General features: G+C 45.8%; 9 protein-coding genes across 9 annotated transcripts; 4 read left to right on the top strand and 5 right to left on the bottom strand.

Annotated features, from left to right (window-relative positions):
* Positions 1–253: 253 nt before the first annotated feature.
* On the bottom strand, positions 254–1,913 carry UA08_01654 (hypothetical protein; the record flags this gene model as incomplete). Its single annotated transcript, XM_020261342.1, has 4 exons — positions 254–1,254; positions 1,320–1,486; positions 1,549–1,627; positions 1,688–1,913. 4 exons carry the CDS (start codon positions 1,911–1,913, stop codon positions 254–256), a joined length of 1,473 nt encoding a protein of 490 aa, XP_020122774.1.
* A 2,786-nt stretch (positions 1,914–4,699) lies between these two features.
* UA08_01653 (hypothetical protein) lies at positions 4,700–5,263 on the top strand (the record flags this gene model as incomplete). The annotated part of the gene is made up of 1 exon (XM_020261341.1): positions 4,700–5,263. One exon carries the CDS (start codon positions 4,700–4,702, stop codon positions 5,261–5,263), a length of 564 nt encoding a protein of 187 aa, XP_020122767.1.
* Positions 5,264–5,481: 218 nt separating this feature from the next.
* On the bottom strand, positions 5,482–6,849 carry UA08_01652 (hypothetical protein; the record flags this gene model as incomplete). The annotated part of the gene is made up of 2 exons (XM_020261340.1): positions 5,482–5,519; positions 5,784–6,849. The coding sequence occupies 2 exons, from the start codon at positions 6,847–6,849 to the stop codon at positions 5,482–5,484; spliced, it is 1,104 nt and encodes a 367-aa protein (XP_020122768.1).
* A 1,075-nt stretch (positions 6,850–7,924) lies between these two features.
* On the top strand, positions 7,925–8,587 carry UA08_01651 (hypothetical protein; the record flags this gene model as incomplete). Its single annotated transcript, XM_020261339.1, has 1 exon — positions 7,925–8,587. One exon carries the CDS (start codon positions 7,925–7,927, stop codon positions 8,585–8,587), a length of 663 nt encoding a protein of 220 aa, XP_020122769.1.
* Positions 8,588–9,701: 1,114 nt separating this feature from the next.
* Positions 9,702–10,461, top strand: UA08_01650 (hypothetical protein; the record flags this gene model as incomplete). The annotated part of the gene is made up of 2 exons (XM_020261338.1): positions 9,702–10,174; positions 10,224–10,461. The coding sequence occupies 2 exons, from the start codon at positions 9,702–9,704 to the stop codon at positions 10,459–10,461; spliced, it is 711 nt and encodes a 236-aa protein (XP_020122770.1).
* Positions 10,462–10,921: 460 nt separating this feature from the next.
* Positions 10,922–14,962, bottom strand: UA08_01649 (L-aminoadipate-semialdehyde dehydrogenase large subunit; the record flags this gene model as incomplete). The annotated part of the gene is made up of 9 exons (XM_020261337.1): positions 10,922–11,310; positions 11,362–11,540; positions 11,611–11,714; positions 11,772–13,681; positions 13,736–13,858; positions 13,917–13,943; positions 14,054–14,707; positions 14,817–14,850; positions 14,915–14,962. The coding sequence occupies 9 exons, from the start codon at positions 14,960–14,962 to the stop codon at positions 10,922–10,924; spliced, it is 3,468 nt and encodes a 1,155-aa protein (XP_020123235.1).
* Positions 14,963–15,450: 488 nt separating this feature from the next.
* UA08_01648 (hypothetical protein) lies at positions 15,451–18,679 on the top strand (the record flags this gene model as incomplete). The annotated part of the gene is made up of 10 exons (XM_020261335.1): positions 15,451–15,537; positions 15,600–16,417; positions 16,513–16,652; positions 16,720–16,909; positions 17,080–17,105; positions 17,205–17,239; positions 17,274–17,302; positions 17,473–17,911; positions 17,971–18,156; positions 18,299–18,679. The coding sequence occupies 10 exons, from the start codon at positions 15,451–15,453 to the stop codon at positions 18,677–18,679; spliced, it is 2,331 nt and encodes a 776-aa protein (XP_020123234.1).
* Positions 18,680–19,172: 493 nt separating this feature from the next.
* Positions 19,173–20,345, bottom strand: UA08_01647 (hypothetical protein; the record flags this gene model as incomplete). The annotated part of the gene is made up of 3 exons (XM_020261334.1): positions 19,173–19,840; positions 19,933–19,955; positions 20,020–20,345. 3 exons carry the CDS (start codon positions 20,343–20,345, stop codon positions 19,173–19,175), a joined length of 1,017 nt encoding a protein of 338 aa, XP_020122827.1.
* Positions 20,346–21,210: 865 nt separating this feature from the next.
* Positions 21,211–22,528, bottom strand: UA08_01646 (hypothetical protein; the record flags this gene model as incomplete). The annotated part of the gene is made up of 2 exons (XM_020261333.1): positions 21,211–22,121; positions 22,186–22,528. 2 exons carry the CDS (start codon positions 22,526–22,528, stop codon positions 21,211–21,213), a joined length of 1,254 nt encoding a protein of 417 aa, XP_020122826.1.
* Positions 22,529–23,146: the final 618 nt, after the last annotated feature.

The raw sequence follows: 23,146 nt of genomic DNA, 5'->3' as shown, positions 1-23,146 counted from the left end.
TCCATAAACGTTTGCCCAAGTGTTGCGTTTCCTCTCAACACGCCTGCAAGATCAAGCACCAATTGATGTCTTTAGTCCCTATGACATAGGATTTTCTCAAAGCTATTTTTAGACAAACAGTTTACACCGGCGCAATCCGCCTCCGGATTCTTCATCTACCGTAGGAATGTGTGGGGAAGAACGGCACGGTTTCAATTCATACATGGACAAGCATTAAGCATGCCATCTAGTAAACCTGGGGTTTATAAGTAAATCAAACCTTATCTATCTGGTTCATTACAATAGGCTCACGGCGCCAACGTCTCCAAACGAGAAACCCCATGATTGTAGCCAATGTCAAAGGCACCGCAAATGCAATATATACCCACCATAGCTTGGATACGATGAATGTTGGCTCCGAGGTATCGGTGTTCAATGCAACAAAATTCGTACCGAATAGACTGCAGACAAATGTTGCCGGTAAGTAAAACATAGTAACCCCAGCAATAATCTTCATGGATGTGCTATCTTTCTTCGCCTCATGGGCAAGCTTTGCTGTTTCCGAAGCTATTCGCAAGTTGATCCCGCTGTCGTGGCCGGTAATTAGATGATATAGTAATGTTATGAACAGCTGGGTCTTGCGCTCTGAGTTTATAATTTGCCGGTGTTGGTCATGAGCAGAGTCCTTAAGACTAAGAAGACTGTCTCGCACATGTTCATGTGCACGTGTGTCGATGTAGTGATTTGATTGCCTAGTCAACCTCCACACACGCTTTTGGTCATTAAGGAGCTTCTCAATGAGGCATGCGTCCCTCTGGTTTCTATGTTCTAATGTAATCAGATTGCGTGATAATTTATGCGAAAGTTGGATGTATTGGATAAACTTCTCCGACTCCGTGCCTTGGAAGATTGACCCTTGGTAGATTTGCGTCTCAATCCAAAGTAACCGGCGGAGCATATCATCAATTACTGCGCCTCGTGCAGCGAGGCTCTGAAATAAAATAACCGCATGCAATGTAAATGGGTGCATCTGAACGACTCTTTCCGAAAGTTTCTGGCCTATGTTGTGAAGCAGATACCGATGCTCTCGACTGGCGTTGGGCAATATGTAAGTAGTCTGACCGGTTGAAATATTATGTCGGAAATAGACAGGTTCATATTCACGCTTTACACGCATGTCGGTCGATTTGATGACATTCACCGTTAAACTACTCTCCAACGATGAGATGTTGTCCTGGTTGTACAAAATATCCTCTCTTATGTTGTAACTTATGTCTACCACGATTAGTCATGGAATAAAGTTAACTGTCTCAAATTCAAAGAAAGGCTTCCTTCCTTACCTAGACACTTGTCACCATGGATATCCGCAATCCGGCTATGGTAGCTTGCTACAGGCTGAGAAGTCAACAAGGCAAAATCCCCCATGTCAATGCGCCAGTAATTCTGAAGTAACTCGAGTGTCTGGCTCTTGTCACCAAGGAATGTGCCACCGTCTCGGTTCATTAGCCTGATGCAACACGTTAGAAAATAAGGAGTCTCTCGGATTGATAATCTAGACATATGTCATACACCAAGCGTATATGAACGCCACCTTCAGCAGGAGTTTTTGAGCACAGATTTTGGACATGGTCTTCAAAGTTCCTTGTGGCTATAAATCGAGTTAGCAATGGACTAGCCGGGTTTATGCCTCAAGCATAAAGATACGTACCAGACTCGTCAAGCACCATCAGTTCGTTATTATCATCCGTGCATTCTATTTTTAAGTCCGGAGTGCCTCTATGACCTTGGCAGAGATACAAGGCGTATTCCACAGCATTATATGTCGTAATGTGACTAGTGTTTTGCTGTGGTTCTTGTTTTCGGTTTCCTCTAGCTTTGCGTTCTACCGGAGACTCAAGGAGCCCATCATCATCGGAAACGCTGTTTACCGACATGAAACGATCCAGGCAACTATTGAATCAAATTTGAATAGCCTCGAAGTGAAGAGTAATAATAAACATCAAATGATAATATATACGGCGACCCAAAAAAAACGAATGGCCTCGAACACCTTGGGTCTGGATGTAAGCTTGTTAAATAGCGACTGTGAGTGAGGCAGTGCACAGCGCAGATCTTACACTATCCCTGCAAGTAAGGAATCAAGCATAACACAGCCTTCCGGAGCCCAGGCTAATTATTTACAAAGTAGAGAGACGATATTACTGGCAAGGTGCGCTTTTCATTTGATTGTTCTTGGTACCTGCTAGACTTTGTAATTGTTGTCTTTGAAATGGCACATTCATGCTTGCCGAGCTTTCTATTCCTTTGCATGAAGTAGATATGCTACTAGCATGGAAAGATCTTCTAGATAGGAACTTGAAGGGCTGGAAAGTAGTAACGTAAAGATATTATTCGTCTTTTTTGGGTCCGGTAGAGAAATAAATTGACCCCAAGGATCCGGAGCGATGTCAACCGTGTGGCTCACATCTGTAGGTGAAGCAAATATTAAGTCTTGTACCAAGTTGTCGCCAGTTATACATAATGTGTCGGAAGAAATATATGCACTGATGGTATCTTTTACAAGTGTAAAATAGAGATTAGGAAATCTTCGTTTCTTCGGTCCCAGTATAGCATCTTCCCTTATCAGTGTGCTTCTTCTTGTTTGAGTAACGACTCGATAATACTGTATCCTTTCACTTTTTAAGTTATGAATGAGGAGCATTATCAGCAATGGCATCCAGTCACGCTGCCAAGCGATAGCCGGCCCTGGCCAGCAATACCTCAAAGACAGGCGTGCATGTCGAATAATAATAACCAGACAAGTCATTACTCTGGACATAAGACAGTCCCAGTCTCTAAAACAGTGCTACAAACGTAGGAATTTGCATCACTAGCCCAAGCCATTGCCGAATCGACTGGGTTTGTCAGATTGAGACCGTCCAACCAGGACGATGCCTCGGATTGATACTCCCCCGAGTTGATACGAGTGGTAGGATTTAAGGCCCAGTCGCTTGCAAAAGAAAGTGAATGTCCTCCAGCATCGTCTTCTAACATGTTGGTATCCCAAATGTGGTGCAGGTTTGTTCTGTTACCGTCATAGGTTACATTCGCCCTATTGCCACCAACCTCCCAGTTCTCATCATGGTGAGGTTGATGAATATCACCGATGATCTTTGTCAAGAAAGAATCCATTAGCCAAGAAATTTTCATGCATAATTTGCAGCATGGAAAATGTTCTTTTGACATGGACAATGAACTTAATAGCATCGAGGGATTTAGAGGCTGACGTTTTGCTATTCCAAGAGTTGGTTCGTCTAGAAGCTTGAAATTAGCAAATTAAGATACTCAGATACCAGAAAAGGAAATTTTTGGGTCTCGAGAGAGACAGAAGGGTGAATACATAGTTTTGGATGGCGCTGACTGAGCAGCCGGAATCACCACAGTCACGGCTGTAATCAACATTACAAGTGGATGGAGGGTCGTCTTGAGCACCAATAAAATGGTAATCATAAGAAAATCTTCCTTCGGATGTGAATTTGTAGCTATCGGCCCAGGTAGCAATATTGGCTAGATAAGAGGAAGAGGTGTCGCCGAGGATATCCTTGCAGTACGATTCTGTAAAAGATTTGACGAAATCCTGCGCAATGTAGGCTACTGTCTCATGTCCCAAGTTACCCCACGCTGTTGCTCCAGAGGTATGCGCGGCAAATACCAATGCAATGGAAAGTTGCGAGTCGCTTATGAAAGGCATCTTCTTTGTATTTTTTTGTTGTGTTTCTTTTCTCTGCTCCGGTAACATCTTTGGGTAAGGTCCAAGGGGAGTTAATCTATCTAGACGTGACAAAATTCCTCTGAAGTGGTAGGCAAGTGGTATAGAGGTTGATGCCTCACATATCAAGGTAATATCGCCTGCAGATCTGCGTTGTACATGCAGCTGCAGGTTGACCCAAGGAACCAGGGCAGGCCGATATATGCAGAGTCTGCATCCTATTAATCCGCAGATTAGGAGCATGCTCAATATTCCTCGAGAACAGACAATAGAGGCATTTAAAAATCAAATGAACGTGCAGACTGCAACGAGCAATACACAGAGCAACGGATCTAGATCCTTCCCCGTGGCTACCCGAAGCCAATACGCTGCACGACTTTCGATTGCTGATATACGAGGAGTAAAATTGCTACACAACCCATATTTGTATCTCCGGTCTCTCATTATGAGGAAATCCTTTGCGTCTCTTATCTGCCTCTGTGAAACCTCGCCATTATTGCTCGAGTTAGGGCTAAGTCGATCAGATGGCCGCTAGACCGGAAGCGGGCGTGAATGATACCTGAGAAATAAGGCGCCTATGCTGATGCCGAAGACCAGAAATACGTCATTCATACGACTTGAAGCAAATGTCAACGTTGCGCGTCACATGATGCGCTATCGAATGAAAAGAGGATTCTTTGACGTCATGCACTACCAAGCTTTTTCCACCTAGAGACGAATGGTCGTGAGGATGAATCTAATCACAGCAAGGAAAGCTGCGCTGAAGGGCCTTTTCCATACGTCATATCCCTGAATATCGATGGACTTCCCTATAAAGCCGTGTCGAGGATGGATAATTCCCCCGACATTGTCGATTGTTCAATTCAACCAAACGATTAACATCTTATATACCACGCATCATATTGAGACAAAAAACTTTCCAAGGAATATCCAAAACCTCCTAGATCTCCTAAATCTCCTAACAATTCAAACATGAATTCCGAAAACAACTACAACAACAGTAACTCTACCATGAATGCCAACAATGACAACACAGAATACCGGCAGGAAGCCGGCAACCCTCGACAAGAGACCAACACCGAAAGACCAAGCACCAATTATGAGTCTGGGAACCAAAACTTAAACCAAAACGACAACAGGCAAAAGAAAGACCGTGTGCCAAGCAAGGGTATCGCCGGTTTTATGGAGTCGAACTTCGGAGCCGACAAAACAACCACGTCCACTTTTGAGAAGTCTCAGGGAGAAAAATTTGGTGCAAACTTCGATGATACTGGCGATAAGCTTAAGGAGAATTATGGTGATTCTAAGTCTCAGATCGAATCCGCCGGTGATGCGAAGGCATCTGGTTCCGCTCGCCATGGAGAACATACGACAGAAGGGAACCGAGGTAATAAAGCTGGCGCTGGCGCCAATGCTTCACAAGGGAAGGGCCATGAGACAGGTACCCATAAAGAGGGATTTGGTCAAAAGCTCAAGCACAGAGCCGAAGGTAGGCTTATCGGGCATAAATACCAATTAACTCTGGCATCAAGCTAATAAGTTTTATCATCATGACAATAGATATGGTACACGGGCATCATGGAAATAAAGCCTAAAGCCGTACTGAGAGTACTACAATCGATTGAGGTGTGAGTTGTGGACGCCGATGAATCTCTAAACATGGTCTTCATGTGCGTTTTCCTATTATTTCATTGTATAGTGATAGCTTCGTGGAACGCATGGCATTGATAGCAATTGCGAAATCTGTTGATAATTTACAAGTTTCTGATATCGTAACACGCGGGAGCTATGTCTAAAAGTTGTTCCATATTAGGGTTTCATAATCGTCTAATTCATTTCTCTAACAAAAGGTATAAAAAACGGACCCAGAGCAACATGGCTAGAAAATACAGAAATATAAACATAGAAACCAAAAACAAATGCGATAAGTTCAATTACTGTGTAACCCATCGTCCCCTACACATTGGACAAGTCACTGCATGGTGGCTATTCTCACAGGAATCGGCCCACATGCCTATGCAATTCTTGTGGAAGTTATAACCACATTGGTTCTTACACCAAACCAGTTCTTTTGGATCATTTGATACAGACTCAGTGGTCGCTGTGTTGTCTGCGTGGGGTTGTTCTTCCTCCGCCTCCTCCTCTTCTTGTGCTGCCGGTTCTTCAATATCTCGCAATGACAAGAAACAAATATGGCATTCTCCTTCAATGGGTTTGCGAACTACTTCTCTTCGTTCTGTCGGGACCTGTTGCCTTCGTTGGCGGTTTGATGTTTCTGTTGTTGATGGAGATGCGACTGGTTCTTGAGAACTAGTCTGTTGGGCTGTGGTTGGCGTTTCGGTAGTATTTCGCGTACTAGCTACTCTCAATGATTGAGATGGAGGGTTCATGCCTCGGTCGATTTCTATAGTCTGTTGAGAGCTAGTCACTGCCTCTCTTAGTGTTCTTTGTCGCTCTAATGAGTGCCCACTGCTTTGCCGAGTTGCATTCGATGTGCGCTCATTTCTTGCAACAACGGGCTCTGCTGATGACAGTGAACGACCCGTGCTCTCAGTTCTCGATGAAGCATTGGGTGATACAGGTGCTGTTTGAGATACTCTTTGCAGTAGCCGAAACAATACTTGGATGTTATCTGGAAGGTCTTCTGGGCTCGTGTACGGTGACGATGAAAATCGAGCGTCCGTGGTAAAGCTAGACGGATTACGCAATTCCCTTGATTCTCGGGCTAGGGATTCCCTGCCACCGGACTGTTGACTCCTAGCAGGGGAAGTAACAGAACCAGTAGTAGCGTTTTGAGATCTCCTTTGATCTTTCTCCACCTTTTTTGACCATTCGCGCACGACGTCGGCTGCTTGGTTTTGATGCCAGCGTCTGCAGAGAAGCAAGGGAGCCAACGCTTCCAAAATGTTGTCAATGTTCCGTTGGCCTAGTTGTATGAGGCGGGTGCCTTCGTCAAGAAGCCGACTGGCATGTGCTCGATTCATAGCATTCGTGCTGAGCCGACACCGTCGGCCTTGGGTCACAGCCATTCCCACACAATCATGATCATAGTTAGGATACACGCCGATGATATCGGACAGGTGTCGAGGACTTTGTCTAGGGTCGGCAGTGGAATGAGGCATGTTGATGAACAATGGTCTTGTAAAGTGCCACTACCTAGGTAGCGCTTCAGTAAATAAAATCTGGGTAAGACTCTGTGAGACTTAGATGAATGGAAAAAGCATCATAATTACAACGGGTACCAGAGATTGTTATATATACTTCCCCTCAGCCGACGTCCACTATTACACAGACAGGGCAGTTTTGGACCTTGTGCCTGGTCTGAATTGTGGCTTATCTACATCATTTGCAACCAAACCTAGTCAGCCCAGCCACGCTTAGCGACTACAATGTAGACTTGTTTAGAAGACATGGGTTTGATTGGCGGCTAGTATAGCTCCGGTGCAATCGCGTATCTCGAGCCTTGCACTAGATAAATTAATGCGGCACTGTGAGTTTGTCTCTGTCGTTAGATTAAAAATAGCGCACGGTCTCATTAAGCGTCTATTCCGGTATGAAATGTCTCTCGCTCTAGTGCGTACCTTTTCAAGCCTCTTGGGGCAGTACAAGTGTCAGATATGCATGGAACAAAAGGCGGATTGTCTCAAAGAAAGACTACTCATGTATGTGCCTACCCAAGTCGCTATAAATAGTATGACAAGGTCGGCTTTGGTTTTATTGATTCATTCATTCTTAGGCATGGATGATATTTCGAGAGCCTGATTCATTCTAGCTATATAGTATCAGATACAGCTATACGTGTGTCATGCATGCTCCTAGGCAGGAATATGAAAGAGGTAGCAACCATATCAGGTTATTCTTGCGTAAGCAGACTCGCATGACCAGATAACGGCTGACGAAGCCATTTACTCCTCCTGGTGATGCAACCTTACTACTAGGTAAATACGGCAACTTTAGTGTAAAATTTCTGACATGAGAATCTTAGTCCGTCCCTCTCAGTAAGCAGCTTAGTAGTTTTTAATTTCTACTCTGCGCCAATCAAGTCCTTGGTAAAGCATGATGTGTCTGGTATACATTATCATCTAGCCGAGGAGCAATGTCCCCGAGAGCGAGGCACAGTTACAAGTATTACTTACTTATAGACCGCATCTCATTGATCCCCGACATTCACAACCACACCTTTTACATACCGCACGAATGTCTCCCACTGTGCTCCTCGTGCCTGGGGCCTGGTGTCCCCCTAGCGTCTTCGATCCTCTCCGGGATCGTCTCGATGTCAAAGGTATAGCTTCAGCAGTTGTTGCTCTCCCCTCCGTTGGTGCCGACCCAGCTACTACGACGATAGACGATGATATTGCTTATGTACGTACCGAGCTGTTCGCCCTGATCGATGCAGACGCCGAGGTCATCCTCGCTGCTCACTCGTATGGCGGTGTCGTACTTATTACTTACATGACTGCCTTTGTCGTGCCGAAAGGAACCAGACTGAAGCAGATGCTTGGTGGAGAAGTAATCGCGTATATGGAGTTGGCGCTGCCGAGACAGTTTTTCAAGATATCCCCTCTCCCCCCCACCATTGAACAAGCCAAATGGACCAGTGTCCTGACGCATTCAGCGCTAGGGGTATTCTTGGGAACGGCCACTTATGAGCCCTGGTATACTATACCGACAGCATTTATCATCTGTGAGGAGGACCGCGCATTGCCACCACCCGTACAGGAACAGATGGCACAGCTCCTTTGCACAGACTTGTTGTATCGAGTCAAGAGCTCCCACTCGGTGTTTCTGAGCAATCCGGAGAGAGTGGCGGAGATCCTGAAAGAGTTGATTGGCAAGGTAGCGCTGAAAAGCGGCGTATAGTTATGTCTCCTACCTGTACTTAAGATTGTTACCTGGACATCGGCTTACTTTCTACTAGGTAACGAGCTGTAGTGCTTCTGGACATTTGAATTATCACCACTATATATAGCTATGACCGAGTGATCATGGAGAAGTTCTTCACCAACAGAGTACTTAATTCGGCAATAGCCATGCAAGCTTTGCGCAATCAAGAGTAGTGTTAATCCCTAGATAGTCTGGGCTATCATCAGTATTAGAGATATACTTTCACAGCCAGAATAATAATAATACTTATTCAGTTTCGAACAGTGGTACCTTGTCAATTTCTAATTTTGTTTCTCTGCTTACCTTGTTGTCTGGGAGTATGCAGTCATGAACGTGCATGAGTAAGCTAGTTACTATATATCAAAAAAAAATAAAAAAAAAATTAGTGGACACTACCAGTAACTACTATTATTAGGCAGAGAGACTATTAATTCCAGTATTGACAGTCCCACAGGAGCAAGGCACATGGGATTGCAAGCACGCCTGGATTCCTAGTGAGGCATTATATGCCTTTCATAATCATTTCTTCACATTTATGGAAGGCAGACAATAGTTATAATGTATATAGGTAAAGTCCAATTTTCTTTATTGTTTGTGCAGATACATAATTACCTAGGTATGGAATAACTAGTATTCACATCTGTGCCGAGAATTTCTGCTCCAACCCTTCTATCAATGAAACATAATGAAGAGAAGTGAATCTTTCAACATTTTTTGGGAATAGCTATCATTGTGACGGTTTTAATGGAGTCCTTAAATAATAATCATACAAAGATGTAAGCTTGAAATATAAGTAGGTATGTGAACAAAACACCAACCTAAATAGCTTCTAGGCACTCAACATTGCCCTGTCGTCACCTCAATAATCCCAAGTAGACTCGCTCGTGCTAGCCAAATATGGATATTTTACGACTTCAGGCACATATAAAAGATTTTCTGTGCTGCCTGACTGTTTTCTCCCTCTACGTATCTCACATTTTCTTCCTGCCTCTCAAGCTGCACTGCTCATCCTTCTTTGCACATCCCCAAACCCTACCCACTGCAGCACAACAAGACTTGAGATATCTTGTATCTGACAAAACTTCTCAATATGGCAGCATTCATTGGCTTCCCAACAAAGATGCCTCGACTCGGCAAGAGCAACGAGAATGCCTCTTCCCGCCTCGACAAGCCAGCTCCCATGTCTGTCATATTCCCAGACACCGGCGACGAGAAGACTATTCGTCAAGGAACAATCGTGGCAACGTATATCACTGCCTTCCCTCCTGACCCTGACAGTGCACTTTACAATGTCTGGGCATTTGTATTTCGAACGAAACTATTCGAAGTCCAGACCGTACAAGTGACATTGGAGGAAATTCCCAGGACCGACGGTCACTCCGAATACAGTGACACCTTCATTAAATGCTCCTCTGGTCCTCCTCTTGGAACAAACGGTCGAATCACTGGCATGTCAAAAACTTTTAAGATCTCTTTCCGCCAAGGCAGTACCATTGGGGATTTCATCGATGAAGTGGTGGACAGGAAGTTGAATAAGTATCAGCTCGTCAACGGCCGCGGTTTGTACCTCCTTTCCTATTTAAAATAACAAGAATCTATTATCGTGTGATAGATTGCCATCTAGCACAGACTTTGCTGACTTTGAGAACCTCCTAGGCAAACGCTACTGGACTAGTCGTGTCCTCAAGGACGCCACCAGTTTTTTCTCCGCTCGTGATGAAGTCGTTACCGCGAGAAACTGCCTTCTTCAGGGCTGGGAGCATGAATTTCCAATTCGGCCCGGTGATTACGTGGAAATTATGAAGGGGAAATTCTTCGAGCAGAGCCAGTGGAAGATCACCAGGCCCTGAAGGAGCAGTGGAGATTTAGGGCCTTTGGAATTGATCAAATGGAGCTATTTGAACTTGCGAGGATTGATTTACTTTCTTTTTCTTTTGTGGTGAGACCATCATGAGATTTTTCAGCAGCTTGAAAGAGGCATTCATGAATCCCTAAATATGGCATCAGCGTCCTCCCAGTCATTTAGTTTATTTATTTATTTTTTCTAGCAGGAACAGAAGCGTTCGGAAAAGGGGAGGTGAATTTTTCTAGCAGCTTATTGCGTTTAACTCAAATGTGAACAAGCTTGAACATACACAAGTAGGGTTAGACCTCACATCCCACTCTATCGGTCTACATTGAATTCGCATAAAAGTGAAAGTCCACATAGAAACTGGATATAAAAAAGTTATGTATGGATTTAAAATACACTTTTTGATTGCTCTATTGCTGAAATTCATTGAGCACATTATACTTTAAGAGAAAGGGGGATCATTTCGAGACACCACCACCACGGCCTCCAACAGCTCCAACAACCTGCAGCTGGTCAGCCGTCAGATGGACCTCAGGAAGAGCTCTCCCACGGCCTGTAGGCCAGTTGATAAAACCAGTTTCGGCCAAATATCGCAGATAACGACCGACATCCTCGCGACTAATGCCGTAGCCAGCGCTTTCATCGACGCCTGTCCAGTGGTCTGCGTCTGCCTTGAGAATCTTGACGGCGTTTCGGTCGTCCAGCTCGGGGGCCTTGGTATTCCCAGGTAGATCGTTGACACAGAAGTGGAACAGGGGCATGAGCGCGTGCTGTTCTGAATCCTTTTCATGACCACCTGCAGAGACGTATTTCTCCAGCTCCTGTTTCCATTCATCATAGCTGATTTCTGGAACTTGGTAGCCATAATATTCTAGTATGGAAAGGTATTCATTCATACGAAGGCGCGGGTGGCCAGTCACATGTATGACACTGACACCTTCAAGAGGATTGAGAGCAGCTGCTACGACGACCCGCGCAACGTGATTGACTGGCACCGAGTTCACGGTGTTGACGATTCGCGGCCGAGATCGTAACTGGATTGATCCCTTCAGAAATCGGATGAGGAAGTCGTCCGTGCTGCCATGGTAAATTGCATGTTAATATCAAATTTCAAATTTTGCTAATGACGTGAAGAAGGGATACTGACTTGCAAGTTCCAGTCTCAGAGCATCCTAGGATATAACCAGCTCGGATAACCGAACCACGGAGACCTCTTCTACCAGCTTCCCGAGTGAGTTGTTCAGAAACCCACTATTTGTTATGTAGTCAGTAAAAGTCCGTTGCTGTCTTGTGTTCGTTAGAACTTACCTTGGTTTGTCCGTAGCCTGTCCCTAGGTTGCGTCGACTACCCTGCAAATCGTCGTCCTCAGATACGGCACCTTCTCCAGTGCTGATCTGCCTCTCCGAGAGCGATACGTAGTATTCCGTGTCAAGCACACTAGTTGATGACACGAATGTGAATATCTTAGGCTTCCCGATGTTACAAAGCTTCATGGCTTCTATAGTGGATAGCACGTTGGCAGCCATCATTTCCTGGTAACGCTTGACCCAATGCACGGTGGCTCCGTTGGCAATGACTACGGACACTTCCTGCGCTAACCTCTGCCACTCCTCATCACTCACTCCCAGCTGTGGCTTGGAAAGATCGCCCGCGACACACCTAATACGCGACATCCATTGCTCCTGCCATAAACCATAGCCCTTGAGGGAGCGCACGAGACGGGCCATTCCAGACTCTGCATCTTTAGCACGAACATGGGCGATGATTCGCACTTGTCGACTAGTCCTCTGCAGAAGATCCTTAATGATGAAGGATCCCAAAAAGCCTGTTGTCCCGGTAATAAAGACTGTTGGAGTCGCAGAGGCGCGAATGGTAGATGGATCCGCGGGCTGGAATTTGGCCGGCAAAATCTTGAGGAGCTCGTCCAAGGACTTTGTGTAAGCCGGATCCTCTTGGCTTTCGACTTGTTTATCTCCTCCTTGTAACTGTCTGTCAATTTGTGCGCTAAAGGCACGCAGAGTTGAATGCTCATAAAGACTGTTTATCGAAACCTGGACCCCAGTTTCCTTCCGAATATCTAGCAGCATCTGTTGTGCTAGAAGACTGTGGCCACCAAGAGTGAAGAAATCCTCCTCAAGGGAGACTTTCTTTTCATTCACACCACGAACAAGGTTGGCACATTTCGTCGCAACCATTCTTTCGGTCTCCGTCAAAGATTCCCATCGCTTGATATCATCAGATGAGGCAACTTCTGTTTGCTCAGAAATATCGGGGAAAGGAAGATTGGGCTTATCAACTTTACCATTGGGATTCAATGGCAATGCTTTGAGGAAAATAAACAAACTTGGAACTGCGTAACTAGGCAGTCTACCTTTGAGATGGTCTCGGACCTCTGTCTGCATCGCTCGGAACTTCTTAAGGTAGACTTTAGTGGCACCGAAATCCGTGCCGTCGTCATGAATGTCCTCCAGTCCATGAGACTCCAACCACTGAGGCCACAACTTCATTTCAGGCACGATGTAGCTAACGAGTGTCGGTTCCTCATTTCGATCACGTCTAACCAGGGTCTTGCAATCTCTAATCATCGAGTTTTGGCTCAAGTTGCTGTCGATATCGTTAAGTTCAATGCGGAATCCACGAATCTTGACTTGATCGTCAGCCCGGCCTGTGCATTCAACATCTCCTGACTCCAAGTAGCGACCTAGATCACCCGTTCGATACAAACGATCGCGTGGCCCCTTGTAATACTTCCTCCACGGTTCACCTTTGCTCTTCTTTTGGTCTTCTTCGACCCATTTATTGTTATCAACAAACCAATTCGGCACAAACTTGGCCTCGTTCAAAGCCTGGTCGCCTCGGTATCCTTCAGCTAAACCAGCTGCGCGTACGTAAATTTCACCAGTTTCTCCGACAGAGCACAACTTGTTCCTGTCTTCACGGTTGACGACAAGTAACTGAACATTTTCCATGCCTTTTCCTGCTGGAACAGTATCCTTAAGATGATCCATGGAATGGGGATCCTCGGCTCTGCTCTTGATATAGTAATAACTCACGGCACGCTGAGTTTCGGTTGTTCCGTACATATTAACGATATTGACGTTTTGTGCGAGAGCTCGCAATGCTTTGCAGTCTCTCGTAGTCAAGACGTCCCCGACAAAGAAAGCGCTTTTAAGGCTGGGGAAAGAGGCGCTAGCTCCTCCAACAAGAATCTGTCCCACTAGAACTGTTGTCAGCACTCAGAGTTGTCTCTTGGGTCACGCTTTTGACATACTAGCTGGAGTTAAATGTGTCACTGTTGGCGAGTGTTTGGCCATCCATTCTGCCAACCTTTCATGGGCAATATCAGATCGTGCAGGGACTAACAATTGGGCACCCAAGAATAACGGAGTAAAGACTATTTTCGGTTTACGTATCAGTACTAATACTGTTTTAACAATTAACAAATGACTTACCATCTCGTTGGATTGGATCATGTGCAACTATACGCTTAAATGTTAGCTCACTAAACAGAAGTAATAGATAATACTTAAGGAAAAAAAGGCAAAGAATTGGGGAGGAAAATGTAAAGCCCGCCGAGTATTCTACTTACTTCCACTTAACATTGTGAACTTGCTTTCCGAGCTCAATCCGAAGCGTTCAGCCATCCAAGCAAAATATCTGCATAGACTGTAATGTCTACCTAGGACACCCTTAGGTCGTCCTTCTGATCCTGACGTAAAGGAAAGCGTGGGATGGCTGTCAGGGCCGACTTCAGCGGCAGGAGGGGTGGCTGCCTTGTTTCGAGCATTGGAAAAAATGTCCTTCCCGTCAAGTTCTCCGCCTGAAACAATTCCGTCATCTCCAATGCGAAGCGATGGCACTTCAGCCTTGAGGTTCAACTCATCGTCGATATATCGTCGAACAATCGGGGCAAGGGGTCCGGCTTCGTCGGTGGCCCGGCCAATGTTGATTAATGCACGGGGTTGGGCGACTTCGAGGTAGACTTGTTGTCTCGCAGGGGGGTATGCGGGATCGAGGACAGTAAAAGTCGCAGCTGAAGACAAAGTACCCAAAATAGCGACGACCAGGTCAACCGAGCGATGGGCAAAGATCATGACCACATCGTCATTGGTGATTCCTGCGTCATGGAGATAGTGAGCTAATGTATTTGATGCTTCGTATATCTGTTTATAGGTAAATCGGCGTTCCGGTCCCTCGGGCGAAGCGGTTTCTACGACGCATGTGCGGTCCGGGTGGCTGAGGGCTATAGATCGCAATCACATTAGCCGGCAATGATCCATGCATTGGCCGAGATTTCAAGCCATTTGAACATTCATGAGACAAGGAAAAGAGTATTCTGTCCTAAGACGCACCGTTTCGCCCGAATATTTCTTGGATTGATCCGACCTGGGACAATCATCAGATTAGACAGAAAAACTCCCTGCCCCGCAGAGGATTACAGGGCACATACATAACCAGACCAGTCCAGGTCATCAGTCGGGTCTGGAAGTCCAGCCATGGTGTGTGTTGCAAAGCGTGAGAGCGCACAAACAATTGGGACTGCCGCTCAACCAGACAAGCGTATACTGTATAGAAAAAGCTGGCGATGGGAGATATTTCGATGCGTGACGGCATAGCAAAGATTTCCCGCCGGGCGGTGAGTCACCGCAGCGAAATCGGCGTGGGGTACTGTACATTAGACTTTAGTACGGTAAGCGGCCTAACCGGGTGTGGTCTAGTATATACTGTATATACTGTATACTGAGTACTCCGAACGAGTCGGTCTGACAATCGATCGGATTTGCACTATGGACTCTTTTCTGGTTTTGCTGCAAGTTGGCGTTGGATGTGCCTGAGGCAGGGAGGATATGTCGTCCTGAGCGATGATTGGCTGGATGGGCCGGGGACGCCGCGGGGCAGGCGGCGGGGGTTGTCTTTGGCAGTCGCTCCTTCCTCGAAAGGAAAGATGCCGTATCCCAAACAGGCACCTTCCTCACGGCATCCACCATGCAATCCGTAGACAGCAAAGTGCTCAGTCACGTGCAGGCTGCCCTGCAGGCTGCCGATGCACAGCTTCGAGATATTAATCACAAAGTTGGTAGAACTGCAGAGGCTTGATGCGAAGAACATTCCGTTGATGCTGTTTCCAATGCTAGATATGGTCTAACCCCGAGCTTGCGTACAACGAATACAGTGCCCACAACAACATCTGTGCGCTGTTCGAGAGCCTGTCCGCAGCGCGGTCGCTGGACTTGCAAATTCGCCGCAAGACATACAATCTGGACACTTCTTTCGAGATCGACTATAAACATGGGGACGGTGGTCGCGTGGTCGTTTTCAACGCCGAATACGACGCATTGCCAGGCATTGGTCACGCCTGTGGCCACAACCTGATTGCTACAGGTTCAATCGCGGCCTTCATTGCAACAATAGAGGCAATGAAAGCATTTAGCGCCACGTCCAGTGGCCAGGGCTATACCGTGCGGCTTCTCGGTACTCCCGCAGAGGAAGGCGGCGGAGGTAAACTGAAGCTGATCGATGCCGGCGCCTATAAGGGTGTCGACGCATGTCTCATGGTGCATCCAGTCACACTCGGACACAACGACGCATCAGTCCCAGGGGTTCAGATTGCGGGTCCTGACTCACTGCTTGCCAACAACAAAATCAAGGTGAAATATACCGGCTCAACCGCTCATGCCGCCGGAGCTCCTTGGGAGGGCATTAATGCTCTAGACGCTGTAGTGTCCGCTTATGTCAACATCTCGCTCCTGCGCCAACAGATTCTGCCTACGCAAAGAATACATGGCATCGTCTCAAATGGAGGCGAGAGACCAAATGTCATTCCGAATTCTACTACACTACAATATTATATACGATCACCAGATACTAAGTCTCTAAACGCGTTGACCGATCGCGTATTTAAATGTTTTGAGGCAGCTGCGACAGCCACTGGGTGCACAGTTGAATTTGAATGGTTAGGATATTTGCTCCATGTTTTTTTTTCTCCCTTATATTCTGACCTCTTTGGTAAATGCTTAGGCTGACCGTTAATCACCCCTTATGATGCAGGATCAACAATTACATGGAACTAAAAAATAATAAGCCTATCTGCGAGGCTTATATAGAAACGCTAAAGGCAATAGGTCATGATTGCGTTCTCACGAGTAGTGACACCAAAGGATCACTAGACGGCGCATCGACGGATATGGGTATGTAGTGACGTGTTTCTCTCTCTTTTAATATTTGAAACTATGCTGATGGTGTCGCTTACTTTAGGAAATGTCATGCATGAAGTTCCGGGATTTCATGCGCTTTTCCAAATTCCAACGGAGGACGGAGCTGGTAATCATACTCACGGATTCACATCAGGAGCTGGATCACCCGAGGGCTACAAAAGAAGCATTGTCTGTGCAACTGGCATGGCAGTAGTAGCCTGTCGAATCCTGACTGATGAGGAGTTTGCCAGGTCTGTTAAGCTTGATTTTGAAAGGGAGTAAGCATACAAACAAGGTGCTATTTCAAGTAAACCGATGGGCCGTTCAAGAAAAGTAAGGTCATTTCTTATCAATAGTTGTCTAATTTATTCCTGTCTTCTCAATCTTCTGTAGGGCATATATATATATATATATAAACCAGTAGTAGTAGACTCGAAAAAAAGATAGGTATATCAATCGCAGCCGCATGACTAACTAGACACTTGATTCAACAAGCAAAAGCTTTACCTAATGTAAGATGAATATATAACATAATATCTAAAATAGATAATCTCTACTTGATTTTTTTGCGTAAATTTTTCGTATGTGTAAAGGCCTATGCCTAAGTTGTTGCAGTGGGCGACCGTACATACGTTGCTTGACATGTAAGAGTCGTCGTGTGAAGGTAGGCACAAGAACTGTCTCACTTGTCTTCCCTATGGACCGAGGCTGAGTGTATCTAGTGTGATACAACACGGCCTACCTGTGCGCGATGTTCAAAAGCAGGTCGGGATTGCGTCTGGGATGATGCTGAGTGTGATTTACCCATCAAAAGCGAGAATTCCTTTGCAAAGGGGCAACCTAGACGTCCTCGAAAATGGAATGCGCAAATCCTTCAATCACGCTGCAACTTGCCAAAACCATACAACCCATATTCGTTTCTTGAATTTTCTCCAGAGGTTTGTGCTTTTCAATACTGGAAGGAAAATCTGGCATCGTGGCCAGATTACCTATTTGATATTGGGCAAGAATACGGGGCCAGTGCTTGCCAGCATTGGCACTGTGAAGACGAGTCAGGGTCAAGTCTGCGCCTTGTCGTTTCTGCATTTTCACTTGCTGTGTTTGGTCGAGCAAAACGCTCGGGTGAAGCCCTTCAGCGCGCGGAGATCCTCTACGCCCGAAGCATCACTCAACTAAGGAGAGAGCTCCAGATATTATCAAACGATACGATCGATCAACTACTCATCGCTACCATGATGCTAGCTACATATGATGTGAGCTTGATAGACATCTTACATCTCCAATGACTAGCATGCACTGACAAAGTACGTAGAACATGATGTTCGCAAGTAGATTGCAAAAGAGCGAGAATTTGCCCATCTCCACTGAGCGCAACAGAAGGATTCTTTGTGGAATGCATACACACCACCAAAAAGGTACTGCAAGCCTTCTTCAGGTGCGACAGCAGAGGGGATTTACACAAAATGTGCCCCTCGATAGGGCACTTCGAAGACCTTTGGTAAGCTTAGCAGCTTCCCTTTCTCACCCTCTCGCCTTCAGGTTTTATCTCTTCTTGTTATGTAGCTGGGTAATGACAGAAAATTCATTTCCAGATTCGGGCCTGCCTTTTCCTAGGCGAGCCTGTTTAAGCATGGTTACAGGATGATGCTCTTCACGCCGGTAAAGATCGGGTACTTGCACTCGACTACCTCATGATAGAAGCTGCCTCTTTGCGGTCCAAGTCAATTCAGCTCGTCGGCGGTATGAACGCAGGCACGTTTCCTAGCGCTGATACTCTCAAGATGGTCATAGCCGAGGCGCAATTGCTGGACTATTCATTTGCAGAATGGACTCGAGACATCCCCCAGGAGTGGAGCTTTTTGACGCGGAAAAGTCTCTACCACGGCGATGAGCTGCACTGTAATAAAAGAAGTTCCCTTCTATATGATAAGTTGTGCCACTCTTACACGACTCATGGTCATGCAGCTGTCTGGAACAGATATCGCGCTGTTCACCTCCTCGTCAATAGCATTCGGATGTAGTTATTGGCTGTCATGAACCAAGGCACCTTTGGACAATCAGACTCTGATCTCTTAACACAATCGAGAGCATGTCAAAATGCTATGGACTGTTTAGCCACTGATCTATGTCGCAGTATACCATTCTTCTATCAGTTTGACTCTACGTTGAGTGACAAAACTAGGGACCTAGAGCCATCGCTGAATGCTGAATTTTTAAAATCTTCACAGTTAGATATAAAGCCGATGATGGCTGTTCTTTTGGCATGGCCTCTTTCGATTGCCGTCAGCATTGAAGAGGTGCCCTTGAAACAAAGAGAATACCTAAAATGCAGATTAAAGGCTGTCAACGAAGTGATAGGATCCCCTACTCTGGGAACTTTGTCTGAAGTCAAATTTTGAGCTCGGATTCAATATGGGATAAAAAAGTTATAGTACATGTTGTTTCATGGTGTGCTTGATAAAGGGATAAAGCGAGGAAAGGTCAAAAAGAAAAGGAAAAACGAAAAAACATCATCTAGGTGTGCCCAGCTACTGCTCTAGCCACATATGGCTCCTCGAGGTACTTCACTTCGTCATCTGTCAGCTCCTTGCCCTTTAATCCAGACATTTCTTCGACTCTATCAGCCGAGTTGAGACCCACGATTGGAATCGAGCTTTTGCTCTTGTGCCAGGCCAAGGCGACATCGCTCATATTCCAATCCTTCTCGTTTGCCAACTTCTCAACTCTTTGGATAATCTCTTCATCGGTCGATGTCATTCCCGGATGATGAGGTGATGGTCTTTTAGACCGAAGGGACTTGTCATAACCAAGCGGCCGAGCCAGTCTTCCCGCGAACAAGGGTGACCAGGGTATGATACCGACGCCGGTACCCTTACAAAAGCGGATCATTTCACGCTCTTCCTCGCGGTAGCAGAGATTATAGTAATTCTGCATGCTGATAAGTTTCGTCCAGCCATGCTTCTCGGCAATGAACTGCATCTGCGCAAACTGTACGGCCCACATTGAGCTTGCGCCGATGTAGCGCACCTTTCCGGCCTGTACAAGGTCATGAAGCGCCCTCATTGTCTCTTCTAGCGGTGTATGAGGATCGAAGCGATGGATTTGGAGCAGGTCAATATAATTTGTGCCCAGACGTGCCAGTGAGTCGTCGACTGATTTGAAAATCGCGGCGCGGCTCAGTCCTGTTTTTACAGAGTCAGTATTATGAAACAAGAATTGAAAAGAGATATAGTGCGAATATAGCTTCATTGAGATGATATGATAGTAATCTTACCTCCATGATTAACGTAACCCTTGCTCTTAGCCATAAGTTCGGCATATCCGTGCCCCAGAAACAGTCTCATCCTCTCCCACCGCGAACCCGCACTTTGTCATAATCACAACTTTCTGGCGCGGAATATTGAGCTCCCTCATTGCAGCACCAAGTATTTCCTCACTCTGACCGTTGGAATAGACACATGAGGTATCCCAGGTATTGATTCCGCTGTCATATGCCGCCTTGAGTACTTTAAGAGATTCTTCTCTGTTAAGCAACCAAGTTGCATATGGCGAAGATCCCATCGCCATGGTACCTAGAATTGGCCAAGAGACGCGAAGGCCAGAATTTCCCAGTCTCACGTATTCCACTTTGGTGGCATCGAGGGACTTCTGGAGACTCGTCGGTATTCCTTTGATTACTGCGGTCATCTTTGCTGTCTGATATTCGAATAACCTTGTCGACGAAGGATGTTGTTCAGAATTATGTCGATTTGAAAGGCTAGAGTTGCGTATGCAGGATTTATATTGGATAGTAAATGGTTCTTTAGGTATTTTCCCAGCGAAGAAAAACGAAGAGAAGCAAGGCCTCGTGCAACCCTTTTATACTTCGCCTCCCCCAAAGCCAAAGGTCATTTTCAAGAAATAATATCTGTAACCTCAATATAATCGGAGATATATTCACTTAAATCCCCAAAATCCGACTGCTTCATAGGTAGTTTTCTCCTTTAAGAGCGTTTATCCCCAGGCAGACTCCGATTCAGCGATTAAAGATTGTCTCTTTCCCAAAGCGGAAAGTGTGTGGAGCTCGCGCGATTTTCCTAAACGGGCTTAGTTGAATGCATAGCTAGATGTTTTTGAGCCAGTTAACTAAGATATACTCACTGACTATATACGAGTTTTATAACTAATAGCTATTTTTATGAGTAATGGAGGATTTTATGTATGCACAGTCGGAATGGACGGGTTGGCATGTTTCCAGTGTTTAAAGCTTGAGATCTTCTCTGCTTGGAAGAGGAACGGTGAACATTGATTGATATCAACAATAAATTATCAAAAGCTAAAAGCGAGAATAACATGGAATGCCATACAAGTATAATGAAAGATGACAATTTTGATAAAGATAACGCAAAAAATAAAGAGACAAAAAGCTGTCACTTTCCACTTGCTTCAAACATGTACCCAAAGCAGTCAACAAGATCATGACATGAATAATCCTGCTGTAATTGCCAATATCTTGATGCTCCCATAGCATGATCGTGATTGGGCATTCTCAGCAGAACCCTTCTATGTCTCTTCATGCTTGAGTCGCTGTCAGGCCTAACAATTTGAGATCATGCTCTAGGCGAGCCTGTTGTCCCCATTCCATCAACCTCTCTGGATATGTCAAACACCACAGCACAAGCTCCCTCGCTGCGAGAGTGTCCTCCAAGCAATCGTGGCCCTCTTTTCCGGTTTGGATGATACTTCCGAGGAAATAACCAGAGAGCCTTTTAAGGCCCCATCGCCGCGGAAAGTGGCTATCGTGAACCTCTGGGAAGACGGCTTGTGCAGACAAGATTGCCGTGTCGACAACTCTCGAATGCAACATTCCTAGAACGTTAAGATCGTTGTGAAGAGCATGTCCGACAATGATTGTCTCCGCGTCGATATACTTCCAAAGCGCTCCTCTGGCAGCTTTCCAACCCCCAAGGGCTTGGCCCTGTTTAATTGCGTTGTCCATGACAGCGCGAGTAACTCCGCTAAACTGGGACCGCCAGTTCCTAACACGGCTCATAGGGTTGACATATGTGTTCAAGAGTATCTCGCCTGTCAGAACATCTACGGCAGACACAAGCGCGACACATGCTCTGCCCGTATACAGACCGACCATTTCACAATCGATAGCTATTGCTTTTCGTTTCCCTTCTCCAGGTGATGGTGCTGGAGTTTTGCGGAATTCAGAATAGTGGATATTCGTGTTTGTTCGGCATTTATTGAGGCCCGGCAAGGTGTACTGCTCCGCACGAAGTTGCGCAGAGGTGTGGCAAGCGGCAAGCAAAGCTGCATAAATTACTTCTTGCTCATGGGGGTGCATCCGAGTGTATGTGTTTGATTTATATACGAATGAATCTGTTCGGCGCGGCGGTTGCTGCTTAGGTATCAGATCTATGCGACGATGCATGTCATTTCCGGGAATTGGATTATTGATTGTCATAACTTGAGTATCTTGAAAATACTATTAGCAACAGAATAACGAATCTAGACAATAGTTGCAGCATGCCATACGCACTTGGAATGATGACGGGGGCTTGCAGACTAAGCAACGCAGTAAGTTCCTCCAGATTCGACTCTGCTACGACTCTCGCACCGTATTGCCTAGATTCTGTATTCCGGTCTACAACAAGACCGGAATGGACTTGAGTATGCTGGCCCACGGCTTCATGACTACCGAACTCCTTGTTACAAACCGGGCAATGGATAGAATAGTGTTGGGTCGCTGAGCGATGATCTGCCAGTGCTTTGACAGTACTAAAAGACCGTTTGCAGATTCGGCAGATACGGACTTTTCCGGGTTGTTTCGCAGGTGTGTTTGTTGTCGATTTTTGAGTCCTTTTTGCGGGATTTCCGGCCATAGTGAAGATAGCAAGGGTACTTGTATCTTTTGCGTAGTATCAGAACTGAGATAGGAAAGAAAAGAAAATTACTGGAGCCACAAGGAAGCAATGCTGATTAAATAAAGACAGCATCATAGTGCCGTTTCACCAAAATAAAGCGGATTTCCGGAGAAATCCATGTATCTGCGTAACCTGGGATGTGCCTTTCCTACCATAACCCAACAATATGAGTATGTGAGGGCAGTTTTTGCGGCGCTGTCAAGAGTATTTGCCCATTCACAGAGTGTCTTCTCCCTTGTTCTCCTGATACACTGTAGTGTGGCGCAGTTTACGACTAGCTGACAGCAGTGCTTGCATGTGATAGTCTCCGCGGCGCTGTTAGCTAGCTCCATTGCAGGGTCAATCACCTTTACACAGCCTCTACACTCTAACATACACACACAGCTATGTTCGAATGACAAGTTGCAGGAGTGGCGCAGATTGTGGCTTCTGATTGTGAGAAGAAGCCGTCAGCAAAGAGGCTAGCAGGGGAAGTTTGTCATTCTAGCTGCTGCCTGACTTCCAGGATGACGCTGCTAGGCTTTTTGTCTCTGCGACGACTATCGGGTACTGTGAGCTGCAGTAGTATTATCAGCA

The sequence above is a fragment of the Talaromyces atroroseus genome (assembly GCF_001907595.1).
Source record: "Talaromyces atroroseus strain IBT 11181 chromosome Unknown scaffold_1, whole genome shotgun sequence".
Classification (NCBI taxonomy): Eukaryota; Fungi; Ascomycota; class Eurotiomycetes; order Eurotiales; family Trichocomaceae; genus Talaromyces; species Talaromyces atroroseus.
Note: the sequence above shows the minus strand (reverse complement) of the source record. Positions and strands in the feature narration are given on the sequence as shown.